Source organism: Salvia hispanica, chromosome 1 (assembly GCF_023119035.1).
Source record: "Salvia hispanica cultivar TCC Black 2014 chromosome 1, UniMelb_Shisp_WGS_1.0, whole genome shotgun sequence".
In the NCBI taxonomy this organism is placed as follows: domain Eukaryota; kingdom Viridiplantae; phylum Streptophyta; class Magnoliopsida; order Lamiales; family Lamiaceae; genus Salvia; species Salvia hispanica.
In genome coordinates this window covers 34,007,866-34,024,106 of record NC_062965.1, presented here as the reverse complement: position 1 = coordinate 34,024,106, position 16,241 = coordinate 34,007,866, and the positions used below count along the sequence as shown (strand labels likewise).

The 16,241-nt window shown below is 39.0% G+C and overlaps 4 protein-coding genes and 1 pseudogene across 7 annotated transcripts; 2 read left to right on the top strand and 3 right to left on the bottom strand.

Annotated features, from left to right (window-relative positions):
- Nucleotides 1-728: 728 nt before the first annotated feature.
- On the bottom strand, nucleotides 729-2,698 carry LOC125203490 (V-type proton ATPase 16 kDa proteolipid subunit). Its single transcript, XM_048101845.1, has 3 exons — nucleotides 2,516-2,698; nucleotides 1,701-1,986; nucleotides 729-1,088 (listed from the first exon to the last, which is right to left on the bottom strand). Exons 1-3 carry the CDS (start codon nucleotides 2,592-2,594, stop codon nucleotides 956-958), a joined length of 498 nt encoding a protein of 165 aa, XP_047957802.1. The 5' UTR covers nucleotides 2,595-2,698; the 3' UTR covers nucleotides 729-955.
- Nucleotides 2,699-3,996: 1,298 nt separating this feature from the next.
- On the bottom strand, nucleotides 3,997-5,271 carry LOC125194931. The gene has a single exon (XM_048093148.1). It carries the CDS (start codon nucleotides 5,269-5,271, stop codon nucleotides 3,997-3,999), a length of 1,275 nt encoding a protein of 424 aa, XP_047949105.1.
- Nucleotides 5,272-5,924: 653 nt separating this feature from the next.
- On the bottom strand, nucleotides 5,925-9,636 carry LOC125194923 (annotated as a pseudogene).
- A 1,708-nt stretch (nucleotides 9,637-11,344) lies between these two features.
- LOC125194914 lies at nucleotides 11,345-11,746 on the top strand. Its single transcript, XM_048093130.1, has one exon. It carries the CDS (start codon nucleotides 11,345-11,347, stop codon nucleotides 11,744-11,746), a length of 402 nt encoding a protein of 133 aa, XP_047949087.1.
- Nucleotides 11,747-12,927: 1,181 nt separating this feature from the next.
- Nucleotides 12,928-15,605, top strand: LOC125201906 (probable alkaline/neutral invertase B). 4 transcript variants are annotated; one of them, XM_048100201.1, is made up of 5 exons: nucleotides 12,928-13,024; nucleotides 13,268-13,709; nucleotides 13,989-14,420; nucleotides 14,571-15,054; nucleotides 15,152-15,605. In XM_048100201.1, the coding sequence occupies exons 2-5, from the start codon at nucleotides 13,278-13,280 to the stop codon at nucleotides 15,445-15,447; spliced, it is 1,644 nt and encodes a 547-aa protein (XP_047956158.1). In that variant the 5' UTR covers nucleotides 12,928-13,024; nucleotides 13,268-13,277; the 3' UTR covers nucleotides 15,448-15,605. The 4 variants fall into 4 exon arrangements, with proteins under 4 accessions (XP_047956158.1, XP_047956157.1, XP_047956155.1 ...); XM_048100200.1 differs by having other exon boundaries at nucleotides 14,496-15,054; nucleotides 15,176-15,605; XM_048100198.1 differs by having other exon boundaries at nucleotides 14,496-15,054.
- The last annotated feature ends 636 nt before the right edge of the window (nucleotides 15,606-16,241 follow it).

The window sequence follows — 16,241 nt, the reverse complement described above, 5'->3', positions numbered from 1 at the left end:
CTTAATCCTAGATGGGTAATTATATGACAATGAGTTATAGCACCGAACAACGCCTATATGAATAAATAGATACTGAACAAATGCCTAAATAGTAAGAGGATTCAACATATAAGCATTGTGATGCGAAGATAGGTCTCAACAGCGAATATGTTTCAAACAAAACTTAATACGGTTATACTTCGTCTATAAGGTCACTTCCACAAACAAGATGGTGGAATTTTCAAACATCTTGCGGGACTAATAGGTGTCTCAAAAGAGGGCAAAGTGGCAAATTTTAGATGCATCTATTGAGACACTAATAAGTACATAAAATGCACTAATACTCTGCCTATTCTACACAGACGCTAAAAGAAATGTCACAATAAAAAAGGCTTCGTCAATATAGATGCAATCATCTACGAGATACTAACAAACTTATAGGCCCAATATTAGACCTCTTCTATAGAGACACTTACAAACGTCGCAGGTGGAGAATATTTCAAACACCGGTTCAGACACTAATATTTAGAGTTGGTTGTATAACACTGGCAGACTAGTGCGATTTTAAAAGAAATCTAAGAAACATAATGTCAACTTCTTGTTCTAGACTTCTGGGAACTCTAAGCCGCCACTAAGTTTCAGGCATTCAGTAAATATGATGAAATACCAATCTACACTTATTTCCATGTCCATGCCTTATAAACTGTTTGCATATCACAACTCCAAGAAGCGAAGAAACACAAATCAAATAAATTCGATATAGACAGCTCTACAAGCTTTTTATTCTGCTGAAAACGAGTAAATGTATACAAATAGCATCAAGAAACAAAAAATAAATATCCAACATCATCAACCGTGAAATTAATCGTAGTACAACATAGTTCCCTCAAACCTGCCACAATTGAAATTTTCTCCATACTCTGAATTCCAGGAGTACTATATACTCTTCAATGCAATTAAATTAATGGCGTGCTTCCTAGTCGGCTCTAGACTGGCCAGCTCGTGAAGACAATATGATTCCCACAATAAGACCATAGAGTGCCAACGCTTCAGCAAAAATAAGAATAAGGATCATTCCGACAAATAACTTTGGTTGTTGTGCATTGGCCCTGCAAATAACATTGCATGCTTGCTATGAGAAAGACAGAAAAATAAACTTCTACAATCCAAGTGCCCAGTTATAATACTGTGTACATTATTATGAATAAGAAGCAAATGAAAGTATATCATATCTACAGAGGTCTATCAACAAAATATAGACATGTTGATTCCATAGCCTAAAAAATTGACATGTCATTTGTTCCTTCCACAACTCAGCTTGACAGATAAACGAGGGTTTGTTCCATGAATAAGATACAACATATAATCAGGAAAGTGCTCATACTACGACATAACATTTTTCAAGCCACATGTTGACAACCATAAAGAGCTCCACAGTTAGTTTTGAACTGGAAAATTCTTAGATATTTAATTTACTGAAAAGGAGTAGCTACCGTAAAGTAACTATTAAATATGAATTACAAAAGATAAATTATTTGATGCATAATCTACTTCCATCCCTTATTATCAAACTCAAGATCATATTAAAAGAATGGTAGAAGAAATACAGTTAAATCAATTCAACCAGACATGTTAATACAACAACAAAGGCGATCGACTACATTATGTCCACCAAAAGAATTCATAATCACTACAGCTAAGAGGTAACAAGATATCCATACCTAACACCAGCATCACCAACAATGCCGATAGCCATTCCAGCAGCAAGGCCAGCTAGGCCACAGGCAAGACCAGAAGAAAGATGGGCATAACCATCAAAAAGGTAGTAGGACTTGGCTTTAGGGTTGATACCTGTGCTGATAATGACAGCAATAATCAAACCGTATATACCCAAAACACCAGCCATGACCACTGGCACAATTGATTTCATGACGAGCTCTGGCCTCATCACTCCCATTGATGCCACACCTACACCACTCTTAGCTGTCCCATAGGCCGCACCCATACCTATAACAACAACTTCATTACTCCAGATCCCCACCGAATAGGCCAACCGTAAATCAATCTAAACCAATAGATTATACGACAATCCCAAACACAATCTAATGCATGGAAACAAGATTTTATAAGAGAATATGAAATTGTATCAAGGAATAACCAAATAGCAATATTGGTGGGAAATTGAAAAATTGAGTTAAATTCGAACAGAAACAATACATCAAGAAATATGAAATCTGGAGAATTACTCAGCCAAAAGAAAATGAATCCCAACCAACAGGGATCCAGATTCCAGATGGACCAGATCAGTGTGCAAAATGTAAATAAAAGCTTCATTAGTTTTCAGTAAAAAGAGAAAAAATGTTACGCAATTGGAATGAAGACATTTAATAAGAGCATGAGATCGATCAAAGCATATAGAGGAGGCAGCATAACAAAACTGACACAATCCATAATCTCTCTCTAGTGATAGGAAGAAAACTAAATCCTTCCATTAAATTCAAACAAAATTAGAATGAAAGATGCGATAAGAAATTACAAGAGAAGACGAGGGCAGCAGCGGCGCCAAGGAATCCGAAGAATGGAGCAGTTTCATCGCCACTGAATGTGGAAGACATAATTGCAGATCGGAAGTACGCCTGAATTAATCTGAGGAAAACTGTATCACTAGGGGTGGGAGCTTAGATCTGTCGATCCCTGTGATTGGTGTTGAGACAGCTAATAATAATATCATTGAGCAAAGAATGCAACACGTGGCTTCTTCAACTATAGATTCTCTTTTTCCTTTTATGGGCCCGGTTAGATTATCAGTTTTCAGGCCTGGTGAAGTCTATGCATTGCTGGCCCATGTTCTCTTTATATTAGTATTAAGGTTAAAGATAAGTTGTGGTCCTTATATATATGACAATTTTATAATTTTAGTCTGATACAGTATTTTTTGAATTATTGCATTCTAAATAAATGAAAATGGTCCGGATTTAATCCATTTTGGATATAGTCATTAAATTTTTAATGGTCAACAACAATTAAGTAAATTTTAACTGGAAGAAAAACTTTTAATTTGAATATAAAGTAGGAGACCCCTCAATTTTCTTTAAGTACTATAACCTAACATTTGTTATTGTTTTGTTATAAAAAGACTAGAGGCCATTTGTGGTCCAAAATATTCTAATTAAAAGTTGTTAATCTAGTTAAAATTTATTTAAGTGTCGTTGACCGTTAAAAAGTTGACGGCTCCAAAATGGACTAAATTCAGATCGTTTTCATTTGTTTAGGATGCATTAATTCAAAAGATAATGTTTTGGACTAAAATCGTAAAATCGTCATATTTTTAGGACCACAAATGCCATGTAGTTTAGTATTAATACATGATTGCAACTACAATATTCTCTCTTTTATTTTGAAATGGCTATTAACAGTATTTTATTTCGAATGTCTCAGTTGTATAAATACTGAAGTTACTTTGTGATGTGGGTGATATTAAAGCACTTTGTAATTATCTGGTGGATTAAGTATGATGACCAACATGTGCAATTGCTTATTTTACTTCTATATAATTTTTGTAATTGTTATTTTCGGTTTTTCAGGTAGGGGGTATTGCCATTTTCATGTGATTTCGCTTCCCATGGTTCTACAATAAATCTATGAAATAAATACTAATTAGAAAATAAGAAATGTTAATAATGAATGGTGAAAGAGATGATAAGGAATAATGTTAGGGGAAGGATCAGGAATCAGGTATCAGGAAAAAGGGCGTCTTAGAGCATGAATAACCCTGGCCCAGATTTGGGCCGCAAGTCCCCTCCACGTCAATCATTCCCTCAAATTAGGGGTTCCAGGCCACAACTCGGGCCACAACTCAGGCCACAACTATTCATCTGCACTATTCACAACATATTTTAATCGTAAAATAGAATACGTTGAACAATTAAAACCGAGAAAATTCATTGTTCAGTCGGAAAATAGAAAATTACAACATTGAAATTTAAAAATTCGAAAAAAAAAAATTTAAAACATAAGTCAATTGCGGTTCCAAATTTCTTCAATTAGATCCGCTTGGAGGCGTGTGTGTTGATCTTCTTGGCGCATTGCCGCTGAACGGGCCATGACATTGCGCACGTCGGGAGGAACACCTTGCACGATCGGATCGGTGACAGTGTAGCTACTGCTGGCGCTGACGAGCGGATCGTCGCTCCAGTCAGTGGCGTTGTCTCCCTCGTCCTCAACGATCATGTTATGCATTATGATACATGCATACATGATGTCGGCGATTAGCGGACGGTGCCAACCACGGGCCGGTCCCTTCACTATAGCGCAGCGTGATTGGAGAACTCCAAATGCGCGCTCCACATCTTTCCGAGCCGCCTCTTGCTTTTTGGCAAACAACTTCCTCCTATCCGTAGTCGGACATGTGATGGTCTTCACGAACACGAGCCATCTAGGGTAGATCCCGCCTGCCAGATAGTACCCCATAGTGTACCGACGGTGGTTGGCCGTGAACTCTCCGGTAGGCGCTCGCCCGGCACACAAGTCGTTGAACAATGGAGACCCGTTCAACACATTGAGGTCGTTGTTCGACCCAGCGACTCCAAAGTAGGCATGCCAGATCCACAACCGTTGGTCGGCAACGGCCTCCAACACAATCGTTGGATGCGAGCCCTTGTGCCCGCTAGTGAATGCTCCTCTCCAAGCCATTGGACAATTCTTCCACGGCCAGTGCATACAGTCGATGCTGCCCAGCATCCCCGGGAAGCCGTGCCTCTCCTCGTGCATTCGCACCAATCTGTGAACATCGTCGGACATTGGCTTTCTCAAGTATGTGTCCTTGAATGCTTCGATCACTGCCCGACAGAATTTGGCTAGGCAAGCGCGTCCAGTATGCTCGCTCACATGGAGGTACTCATCAAACATATCTGCAGCTGTTTCGTAAGCGAGTTGGCGGAGGGCGGATGTGCATTTCTGTATAGTCGATATACTTTGCCGCTCGACAGCATCGAAGGTTTGCATAAAGTACGCGTCACGAGCCACAACTGCGTTGACAATGCGCAAGAACACATTCCTCCGCATCCGGAACCGGCGACGGAACATCTGATCACTCCATCGAGGATCTGCAGAGAAATAATCCATGAAAAGCCGCAAACCAGCTTGTTCACGGTCTCGGTGGATATACATCCGAGTACGCGGTACCCGGTCGTGTTGCTCGTTCCACGCTTGGATAGCAGCTTGATAGCGTTCCACCTCGTTGTTGATTTCTTCTTGGATTGCGGGCATCGCCGTCTCTAACATTCGAGCCATTTGAGCTTCGATTGCTCGTTGGCCCTTCACGCCGAGGATTCATTTTTCGAATTTTATGGTGAGTGAGAGGGAATGAAGTTGAAGTGATTTGAAAATGGATGGAAGAGTGATATTTATATATTAATTTTCGAATTTAAAAAAAAAAAAAAAAAAATCGGAGGGGACTTGCGGCCCGGCCCGAACGCAAATAACGCCGGGACGGGCCGCAACCGATGCGGCCCGAGCACGCATATCGCCGGCCTGGACGTGACGGAGGGAGAGGCCCCGGGACGCAACTGCGTCCTCGGGACCGGCCTGGGCCGAGCCGCATCGTCGTCCAACGCTAAACACGGGCCGGGACTCGCGAGTTGCGGCCCGGCCCAGTAGCGTTATTCATGCTCTTATTGCTGATGCCCATATAAATTGTGTGAGTTCACAATTGACAGTGATATAATCATTACAAAAACCCACCACCACCTTTGTCGAGTTCATTACAATTCAGTATAAATGGTTAAACTTTAAAAAATTACTATAAATCAAAAGGAAACTCATGCTACAATACCGAAGGTAAGTCCTGCCTATACTATTCTCTTTTACTTACTTAACCTCCTCCAGATTTTCCTCTGTGTGTCGAACCACTATGCTTGGTTACGAGAATCCACTGAGCTGCTCGTCTACTTCTTCTTCTTTGATTTGTTCGCCTGAGCTTGGGTATACGCAGTACCCTGCGCATAACGGATACAGATAAATGGGGGTAATTACACCTTATATACAAAATGTTTCACTAATGTTTCAATTGAGTACAAAATGTTTTAAGTTAACAAATATCATACAAAAAAGTGTGATTGGTGTTTCAAATTAGTACATTCCGTCTAAAAATCATTAACATCATTACTTTTTCTTATTTTTCATTCTTTTCGACTCTAAAATTAGCTACAAATATTAGCTGAAAGTTAAATGTGAATTCATTGCTTGATAAAATGCCCATATGACCATGCACAAGGTATTATTTAGAGAAATAATATCATGTTTTTTAGACATAATTTTGGAGAAAAATAAGAAAAAGTAATAGTGTTAGTGATTATAGATGGAATGTACTAATTCGTAACACTAATTAAACTTTTTGCATGATACTTATTTGTTAACTTAAAACATTTTGTACTCAATTGAGACATTGGTGAAACATTTTGCATGTAAATTATAATTATTACCTGGATATATAAATGGTCACACACCGCCAAGCTTGCCTTGGTTGGATCAATACAGTGCTTAGCATAAAACAACAGTTTGTAGAGTCGTGTTTTCAAGTGTATGTAGAAAGAACTAAGAAGCGAACCTGCAGCCACTCATCCATATTGCCAATGCCATCAGTTGTCCCAGTTCCAACTTCGACCTTTGCAACCCTCTTGGTTTTCTAGATGTCAAAAAACAAGATAGAATAAGGATAGTACAAGAGCAGAAAGAATGATCACCTTCGAAAAATTCTGAATTTGGCCACGTAGCCAGATCCCAAGAAGACCAAGGAGGGCTACAGCAAGACAAAACAAGAACACGGACTCAACACTCAGCAGACCGCCCACTTCAGTAAACTCGATTGTTCCATTGTAGAATACTCTGGTAAGGATTCTGGTCTATCTCATAAACAATAGTTCCAATGAGATCATATTCACCAGACTGCGCCAAAGAAAAAGGATCAACAATTCAAAGTAAATTGATACAGAGGGATAGAGCAGGAAAGTTGAGCCGTATATTCTACAGTTTTAAATGGTTACCTGTAAGAACTTGCTAACAGTAAAAATGTATGGGAAAGTAGCTTGAGCTGACGGTGGAACAGATGCATTGTTAAAAGCCTAGTAAAATGAAATGTATGGCCACTATCAGAGATATCCAATATATCCATAATCAAGAGCGGAATTTCAAAAGAAGAGCTGCTTCAATATAGTGTATGAGAAGGTGAAAACAAGGCTACATGAGTGACTGACTATTGTATCAGCCTTTTTGGAACATTATACATAGGAGAAAAGCAACAATACCTGCGACGAAAGATTTTGAATCAAAATCTTTCGTCGCAGGTATTGTTGCTTTTCCTGAAATTGCCATGAAAATATAACAAACCTAAAATCATGTGTCTGCAGATCAACCAATTGACATGTAGCATAACAAATAATGATCTTAGGAAAAAAACATATGAAGACCATATGGCCACAGGACATACCATAATACCATGATTCGATGCATTTAGCATAAAAGATACTTGGGTAACAATTTAGCATAGACTCACCCCCATTGCCAATTCTAACAAGAAGTTCACTTTCTTCTCCAGCTGCTATAGCTAAAAAAAATTAAAGGTACCAATCTCAGATACAATTCAAATACCACAGAAAGCCAACAATAGACTTGATAACCAACATTACAAATATAGGGAGAAGCTAACACTTTGAGGGGTTTTTGGGGAAAACACATGGTTTCGACGCCTGCAGCTGGACTAAAGTTTCCTCCACTGAAGTCTTGGTCTTGGACGTCATCGCCAACAATCCCGAGATCCCCTCCATCTCATGGGAATCAACTTCCGCATCAGGATCCGGTTCGCATCTTGCAACTGCTGAGACATAAACAATGATAAGAACATAGAATTCATTTCCAGATCATACAAAATGTAACTGACAACTTGGGGAAGTTTAGCAAGTTCCAATTTAAATTCAGAAATCAAATTAGAAATCAACTAGGAATACGTAATTAGAAATAGAAGAATACGTAATTAGAAAGTATTTTAACATTATGTACTACTCCACAAGATAAGGAATTAGGAAATGCTAATTAAGCTCATAAGTCATAACAAGATTTTATAACATTGCAATAATTATATTACTACGTTCATTAATAAAAAATAATTTTAATATAAAATTAGTAAAATAAAGAGAGATAAATATAAAAAATATTGAACTGTTTAGTAGGAAATGAAACCCACTATACTTCATTAAAAGAAAAAAAAAACTAATCAATAGATAGAGACTAGCCAAAAATTAAAAACAGAACTATTTTTCATGGATAAATGTAGTTTTTCATTAACTTTGAATTTATAATAAAAATAAAATTAGTTCATCTTTTCAATAACTAGAGAATTGACATGGAAAGTCAAATTTGCATGTATTGACATGCGATATCTACATGCATATTGTCACGTCTACATCACGTTAATTCTCTAAATTACAAAATAGTTTATTCTAAAATCTGAAAGTAGTTATTTTAATTAGTTCAAATCAAAAAAGAAAAAATGGTTATCTTGAATGAGACAAAGACAATACCTATTTTTTTGCTGCGGTCTTTTACTTTTTTTGAGTCGTTTTGGTGAATATTTGGATATTGTTCATTATTTTTATAGTATTATCATCTATGAAGAGTTTTGTTCTGGTTTTGCATAGTATATATCTGAAGTACTTGTCCTGCTCTATAGTTTGTAAAATTTTGATGTTTGCTTCCATCAGCTAAAGATAGCTAAAATTGTTATATGGACTATTTTGAGGAAAAATTTGATATGAAAGATAAAAAAACAAAACATGATAAATGCATATTTTAGGTTATATGATTTCAAGATAGATGAGTTATATATCCTAATGTGAATCCTCTAAATTGAAGACTCATGAACTTGCCCCGGACTTGTTCTTGTAAATAAATCCAGCGAATAAACAAGATAAGAGCACTCCCAATGGCACTCCCTTATTTCTCCCTTATTTCTCCCTAACTCCTGCCACATCAGCGCCACATCAGCATCACATTTTATCCCCAGTTTTTAGCCAACTGCTACATTGGTTTCTCCCTTATTTCTCCCTTATTTCTCCCTAACTCAACATTTCATTTTTACATCATTATTTTTTATATTATTTAATTTTCCCTACAAATGTATTTAATAAATAGACTAATAATGAACAATTCATCGTTGTATTAATCATTGGAAAATATAATACAACGAGAAAAAAAAAACTACAAATAAAAAACGCAAATAAACAAAGATTTAAAAAAAAAAAAACTAAGACGGAGGGCCGGAGGGGCGTCGGGATCGAGGCCCATCGTAATCTGCAGGCTTTGGATGCATTTCCAGAGGGCCGCCTTTTCTTCAGGGGTCCCGCCGCCGGTGAAGTACAGCGTGTACATCTGCGTCAGAATTGCGACATTGCTCGAATAAGTGGCTTTTTCTAAGTCGATGTGGGGTTCCGACTCGACTTCCGACGTCGTGCCCTTCCCCTTCCGCCTCCCCTTCGCCTTCTTCGCTACCTCCGGGCGCTCGTGCGGACCATCCCCACTCAAGTCGATGTGGGTCGCGCTCCCCTCGCTCTCCGAAACGCTAAGTCGCGAGCGCACCGATTTCCCGTGCAGCGCGACGTGCATCCCCGTCCGGAGAAAGTCTCCGCGCCGGAGGAGTCTGCAAAGGAGACGGACCCGCGTATGGAAGTTGGCCGGGAGGAGAACCCATCGCCAACAACGAGTGCATCCACTGCTCGTTTGCTTCATCCGTGTTGGGAATTTGTGAACTCGACTCTTTCCCCTTACCCTTACCCTTACCCGAGCGGGAATTTTTCTTCCAAAAGCTCATAATTTTTGGAAGATTGATGAAGATTGAAGATTGGGAGAAGAGATTGAAAATGGAGAGAATGAAGATTGTGGGTGATGAATGGAGGAAGTGGAGGAAATATTTATAGGGGTGGGATGTAAAAATAGCCGTTGGGCCGAAAAAAAAAAAAAAAAATTAAATATCGCCGATTTATCGCCGAGCGTCGCCCACAGTGGCCGGCGATCGCTCGGCGATAATCCGGCGAAAAAACGCCGCTTGGCGTAAAATCGGTAGGATTTTCGCCGAAAAATCGCCGAAATCCTCCCAATGGCCGGCGATAAGTCGGCGATATCAGGCGATTTTTCGCCGGATTTTCGCCACCCCCATTGGGAGTGCTCTAACCCAAGAAATGGAACAAGGAAAAATGGATAAAAGGATAGAGGATGGATTAGTGTTATGATTTAGGTGAAGAACAAGAAAGAAATCCCAAAGGCACTTTCACATACAAACACCTAATGGCTCCACAAACTAGCAACACAAGAACTAGCAAGCATACCTTTACAATCAACCTTAGCCGGCAAAAGATCGAATGCAACCCGAAGGAATTTGATAAGTCTTCAAAAGATGAAGAAGGTGAGCTCTCAAATATGGAGAAATGGTCTCTTACAAATATTCAAAAGCTGAGAATGAAAACCCTACAAAAGAGTATTTATACTAAAACAAAAGTAATAGGGAAAATAGTCTTTAAAATCTTAAAAAATGGCATTTTCGGGCAAAACGCCCGGCCCGGGCGTTTTGGGGCCTTGCCCGGGCGTTTTCTCTGTGGCCGGGCATTTTTGGCAGCTCTGCGCGACTTTCGTCAAACGGCCATAACTTCCTCATCCGAGCTCCGATTGAGGCGTGTAAGGTACTCACGCGAAGCTCTTTTGACGATAAAGATAAAGGTGGTCTTAGAACACCATTTGGACATCATTTTGATAGGAAAATTCTGGTTTGAGTCAGACCTCCGAATCCGGCTTGGCTCCTTGCCATATCTCCACCTTCTTTTCGGACCCCAATCAACCCATGGCCCTCGATGTCGTTGCATCCTATGATTGTGAATACCCGGATTCACATCATCCTCTCCTTCTTTGTGAAAGGATTTGTCCTCAAATCCGGTTCTTCGATTATTCTCTAGGACTCCCGGATTCACATCACTACCAAACTGCTCTTGAATCTATGCATTTGTATCATAAAGCTGAAGGAGGCCGATGTGTGCCTCAATTTTGAAACTATATATTGTGTTTATTTGCCTATTGTTTGGGAACTTGTCTATATGTGTATATATGGAACTTGTGGCTGAAGAATAACTGGAATCATATACTTGCTTTATTTAAGAACCAAATTTTAATATCCTTTTTCTTGATTAGATGCTGGAATCCATATTGAGTAAACTGTAATTCATCATAAAGCAGATATGCTAAAGTCTCCTTGTAAAGCAACTCTTGCCTTTTCCCTCTCTTATATGTCATTCTTGAAGCAGAGCACAATACAGAGGAGAAAGAAATGGCTTGGAACCACATGAGGAAACGAGGCCCGGAGTGGACACAAGGCTGGACAGGGCAAGCCTTGTCGTCCATCTCCGCGCCTCCTCTTCCTCTGGTCACAGTTTTTGCCATCGTCGTCTTCTTGCTATCGCTCTCTCAGTATGCAGCGTACAGGGAGCTAATGCACCATGCTATGTTCAATTTCAAGATTTTACTGTTTGTGGCTCCTGTTTTGCTCGTGTTTTTGTTGCGCTCGAGCCTGCTTAGCAGTGTAGGGGGTATCAGGTTCCGGTCTTCTCCTATCCGGGAGGCGGGCACATTCCCGTGGGGCGTGGCGCTCGTGCTGGTGGCGCTGCTCCTGCTGCTGTCTTACCGGTCTTCAGTTCAGTCTAGATGGTTCCGTTTTGGGAGTTCTGATTAGTCTAACTTCAACAAAATCACCTTTCTCTTCTAACTCCAAATCAATACTATCATATTTATAGTTTCGTTGGTATTGATAAGTACTCCATAAATGTTTACACATGTTTGATATATGGGTTTGAATTTAGAACATTGCTCGTATAAAAATGTGTAGGTTTTCTCCTTGTAACCATTTTCCTTTTTTAATAGTTGGAGAGACTTTTTTTTCCATATGGCTTGGGTATTGTTAGTGACAATTTTTTGAAGGCGGTTGAGATGAGATATTTCATCCGAGATTCGTACTACTATAAATTTATTGATTATACAATTGTAGACGTAACTCTAAGTTTGGTAAATTACAAATCTATCTATTATACTATGCCAGAGTCTGACCCGTGAGTATGGGTACAATTAGAAAGATATGACCTTTTTTGTTTAAAATGTGTTATATATGGAAATTAATTTTACTATGTTATCTTTATTAGTTATGTATTAGTATTACTGTACTCCGTTACTATCTTATCTTTACTAACTATCCAATATTTTACATATTGTTCCTAGACAGAGACAGAGTACAAATGTACACTCAAATATAGTACTCCTCCGTATTAAAATATCTTAGCTTCTCAAAGCTATGTTTGTTTTTAATTTATAAGTACTATCCAATAAGAAGAATTTAAAATTGCCGAATGTTTACAGTAAAATTGTGTACATTAAATTCTGAAATATTATGTAAATATCAACATAAACGCAGCTTTATTTAGTAGGAGTAGATGTGGAAGGGTTAGGCTAAAAAGCTCGGTTTATAAAATACGAGTTGCAACTATGAACTTTACAACTTTACTAGTACTTACAAATTATCCGTGAAACATAATGAATATTGTGAAATGCGATAAATTTAAGCCAAAAACTGCGAATTTATTCAAAAAAAATTCACTACCCAATAAACAAAAAATACACATTTAAGTTTTTATAGGGTGCACGGTTGAGACTTAGAGTGTTGATCTAATTTCAGCTAATACAATAATCTAATGCATGCAATTGATGTTGACGTTTTGGCCTTTGTGTACACGTGTGCAAGCTGCCACAATCGTATTATTGCTGCTTCTGCAACAATTTCACCCGTTGCTTTTCAATTTCGCTATAAATTTAAGTAGAAATAAACAAAAATATCTTACTACGGGTACCTTTTTTCCATTAACCCATCACGTTAATCGCATGACCTGTTTGCTCTCTCTCGATGCATGTACAATTGACTTCATTAAGAATACCACCACCACTCACCACAATCCCCTTTCAGGTCATAAATTCGCTCCTTTTTCTTCCTAACTTTGTGATATGTTAGCTCATGCATTTTGGATCCTCAAATAAATCTGTTTTAGTGATTTCATTGTATTTTGGTGACATCAATTGTTTCCACTTCTTTGGTTGAGATTAGATGATTTTCTATACTTGTGCGTTTCTAATTTCAATTCTCTTTTTTTTTGTTCACTCTGTCAGTGTGTTTGCTACTTTGCTTATACAGCTGAATTTGAAAATGCAGATAATAAAAAATGTCTTCAATAAATGTGGAAGTGCTGCAAAATGGTAGTGTTAACAATGGTGATTCGATCATCAATGGGGGGCACGAATTGGATGAGTATGATTTCTCTAGGCTTGTAGATCGTCCGAGGCTTTTGAATCTGGAGAGGCAGAGATCATGTGATGAGAAGTCACTTAATGATTTTTCTGTGGGCTTCTCACCTCATCCATCTTCGAGAGCCGATAACTTCAGTCGAGCTTTTGATAATCTCGATAGCCTGTATTCGCCTGGTTGCAATACTCCCATGTCGCATTTTGGCTATGGGATGATGGCCTCTGATCCACACCCCATGATAGCCGAGGCGTGGGATGATTTGAGGAGAGCACTCGTTTACTTTCGCGGTCAGCCCGTGGGCACCATTGCTGCTTTGGATAGCTCTGATGAAAAACTCAATTATGATCAGGTGAAGGCCCCCAAATTTATCTACTTGCTGTTGAACTTGTTGGATCATACATACAAATGCTTGCTTTACCCTTGTTGTTAGATCATAGATTCATAGCCATAGGTGCTAGAATTGGGGGAATTGATGAGAATAAGTGTACAAATTTCTCAAGTAACTACATTGAGGTTTTGATAGGCTTTAGTCACAAGTGTAGAGAAGGTCTAAGCTATATCTTAAGAGTTAACATTGGAAAATGCATATAACTTACAATAGTTGACAAATAATGTAACTCGTGTGTAGGTGTTTGTGAGGGATTTTGTTCCGAGCGCACTAGCTTTCTTAATGAATGGTGAGCCTGAAGTAGTCAAGAATTTTCTTCTAAAGACCCTTCGCCTTCAAGGGTGGGAGAAGAAAATTGACCGGTTCCAGTTGGGTGAAGGTGTTATGCCGGCTAGCTTTAAAGTACTGCACGATCCGGTCAGGAATACAGAGACGTTGATGGCAGATTTTGGTGAGACTGCAATAGGAAGGGTGGCTCCAGTTGATTCCGGCTTTTGGTGGATCATACTTCTACGAGCGTACACTAAATCCACTGGAGATACGTCCTTGGCCGATAAGCCCGAATGCCAGAAGGGCATACGCCTCATACTGAGTTTATGCCTCTCAGAAGGATTCGACACCTTCCCCACTCTCCTCTGTGCTGATGGATGCTCGATGATTGATCGTAGGATGGTGAGCATTGTTTTATCTTTTATAATTCATCTTCATGTTGCCGCCTCATTTTGTTTGTCTTTGACCAAATGCTAGGGTGTTTATGGTTACCCGATTGAAATACAAGCGCTGTTCTTCATGGCTCTAAGATGTGCGATGATCTTGCTGAAGCATGACGGGCCAGGGAAGGAGCTTATAGAGCGAATAGTGAAGCGGCTGCATGCCTTGAGCTACCACATGAGGAACTACTTCTGGCTGGATTTGAAGCAGCTCAATGACATATATAGGTACAAAACAGAGGAGTACTCCCACACAGCGGTGAACAAGTTCAACGTGATGCCCGATTCTCTGCCCGACTGGGTCATGGATTTCATGCCGTTACATGGAGGCTACTTCATAGGGAATATAGGGCCTTCGCATATGGATTTCCGCTGGTTCTGCTTGGGAAACTGCATCGCGATCCTTTCATCCTTAGCAACACAAGAGCAGTCATCTGCAATCATGGATCTCATTGAGTCGAGATGGGAGGAGTTAGTGGGAGATATGCCCCTCAAAGTTTGCTACCCTGCTATCGAGCATCACGAATGGCGGATTGTGACCGGATGCGATCCTAAAAACACGAGATGGAGCTACCACAATGGTGGATCATGGCCAGGTTTGAGACCTAGTTTCCCATTTAGTTCAATTTAAATTAAATGTTTTTTCTATTTTTTCTTTAGTGGCTGGTGTAAGAAAATGAGTTGAACTTGCAGTGCTGTTGTGGCTCGTCACTGCAGCGTGCATCAAGACAGGGCGTCCTCAGATCGCTAGGCGAGCCATCGAGCTGGCTGAGACTAGGTTGTCGAAAGATGGTTGGCCAGAGTACTACGACGGGAAGCAGGGGCGCTACATTGGGAAGCAAGCGAGGAAGCACCAGACATGGTCCGTGGCCGGGTATTTGGTTGCCAAAATGCTGCTTGAAGATCCTTCACATTTAGGTATGATCGCCATCGAGGAAGATAAGCATCTCAAACCTGTGCTGAGACGATCTTCGTCGTGGACTGCTTGATCAAACATGAAGTAGTTAAACCTACAAATATGTAATAGGAGTATTTGGTTGCTTTTATGGTAATTTCATATCTTCATCTATCTCAAACTTGCTAGATTTTTTATTGTTCATCTCGAATTTTTGTATGTTATTGTGTGATGGTGATCCTTGTCTCTTGAGTAGTAGTATTAAAGTAAAAGTTAAGCAATGCAAATTACAATTTCTAGGAATTTTTATTTTACCTGAATTTGTAGTAGTTCTTAGAGTGTATCGTTATCATGAATGATCCCTTGAAAAGGAAAAATTGAAAAACGAATCTTCTTGTATTTATTAAGAATAAAGGTATTTTATCGCTGTTCTACAACTTTTTCGTTGAACTTGTTCCATGCTTTCTTAATAATACTTCTAAGACTATACTCCAAAGTCAAAGAATTATGACCTTGTTTGTAAATTTCGGTTGTTAGATTGATCTTTTCCACTTTCTTGTATATCATAAATTCTGTGTAGTAATGTTTATTTAGTACTACTACAACACAGCCTCATATTATGTCTTGAAACTTTGTTTAGGTGGTTCAGAAATCATTTTATCAATAGTGAATAGTGATGACCACATTTAGTGCGTTTTATTTTTGATGGTGTTAATGGAGTAATTACAATTCAAAGAGAATGTTAATGGGCAAATTGCCATTACTTTTAAATAAAAAGTCTAGAAAAAAGCAACTTGATGGTCTGCTTAAAATAAAAAGAAATTAGAAAATTTGGTTAAATTCTCACTCTTTCTCTAATTTCACAAATTAGCTAAAGAAAAAGAATAA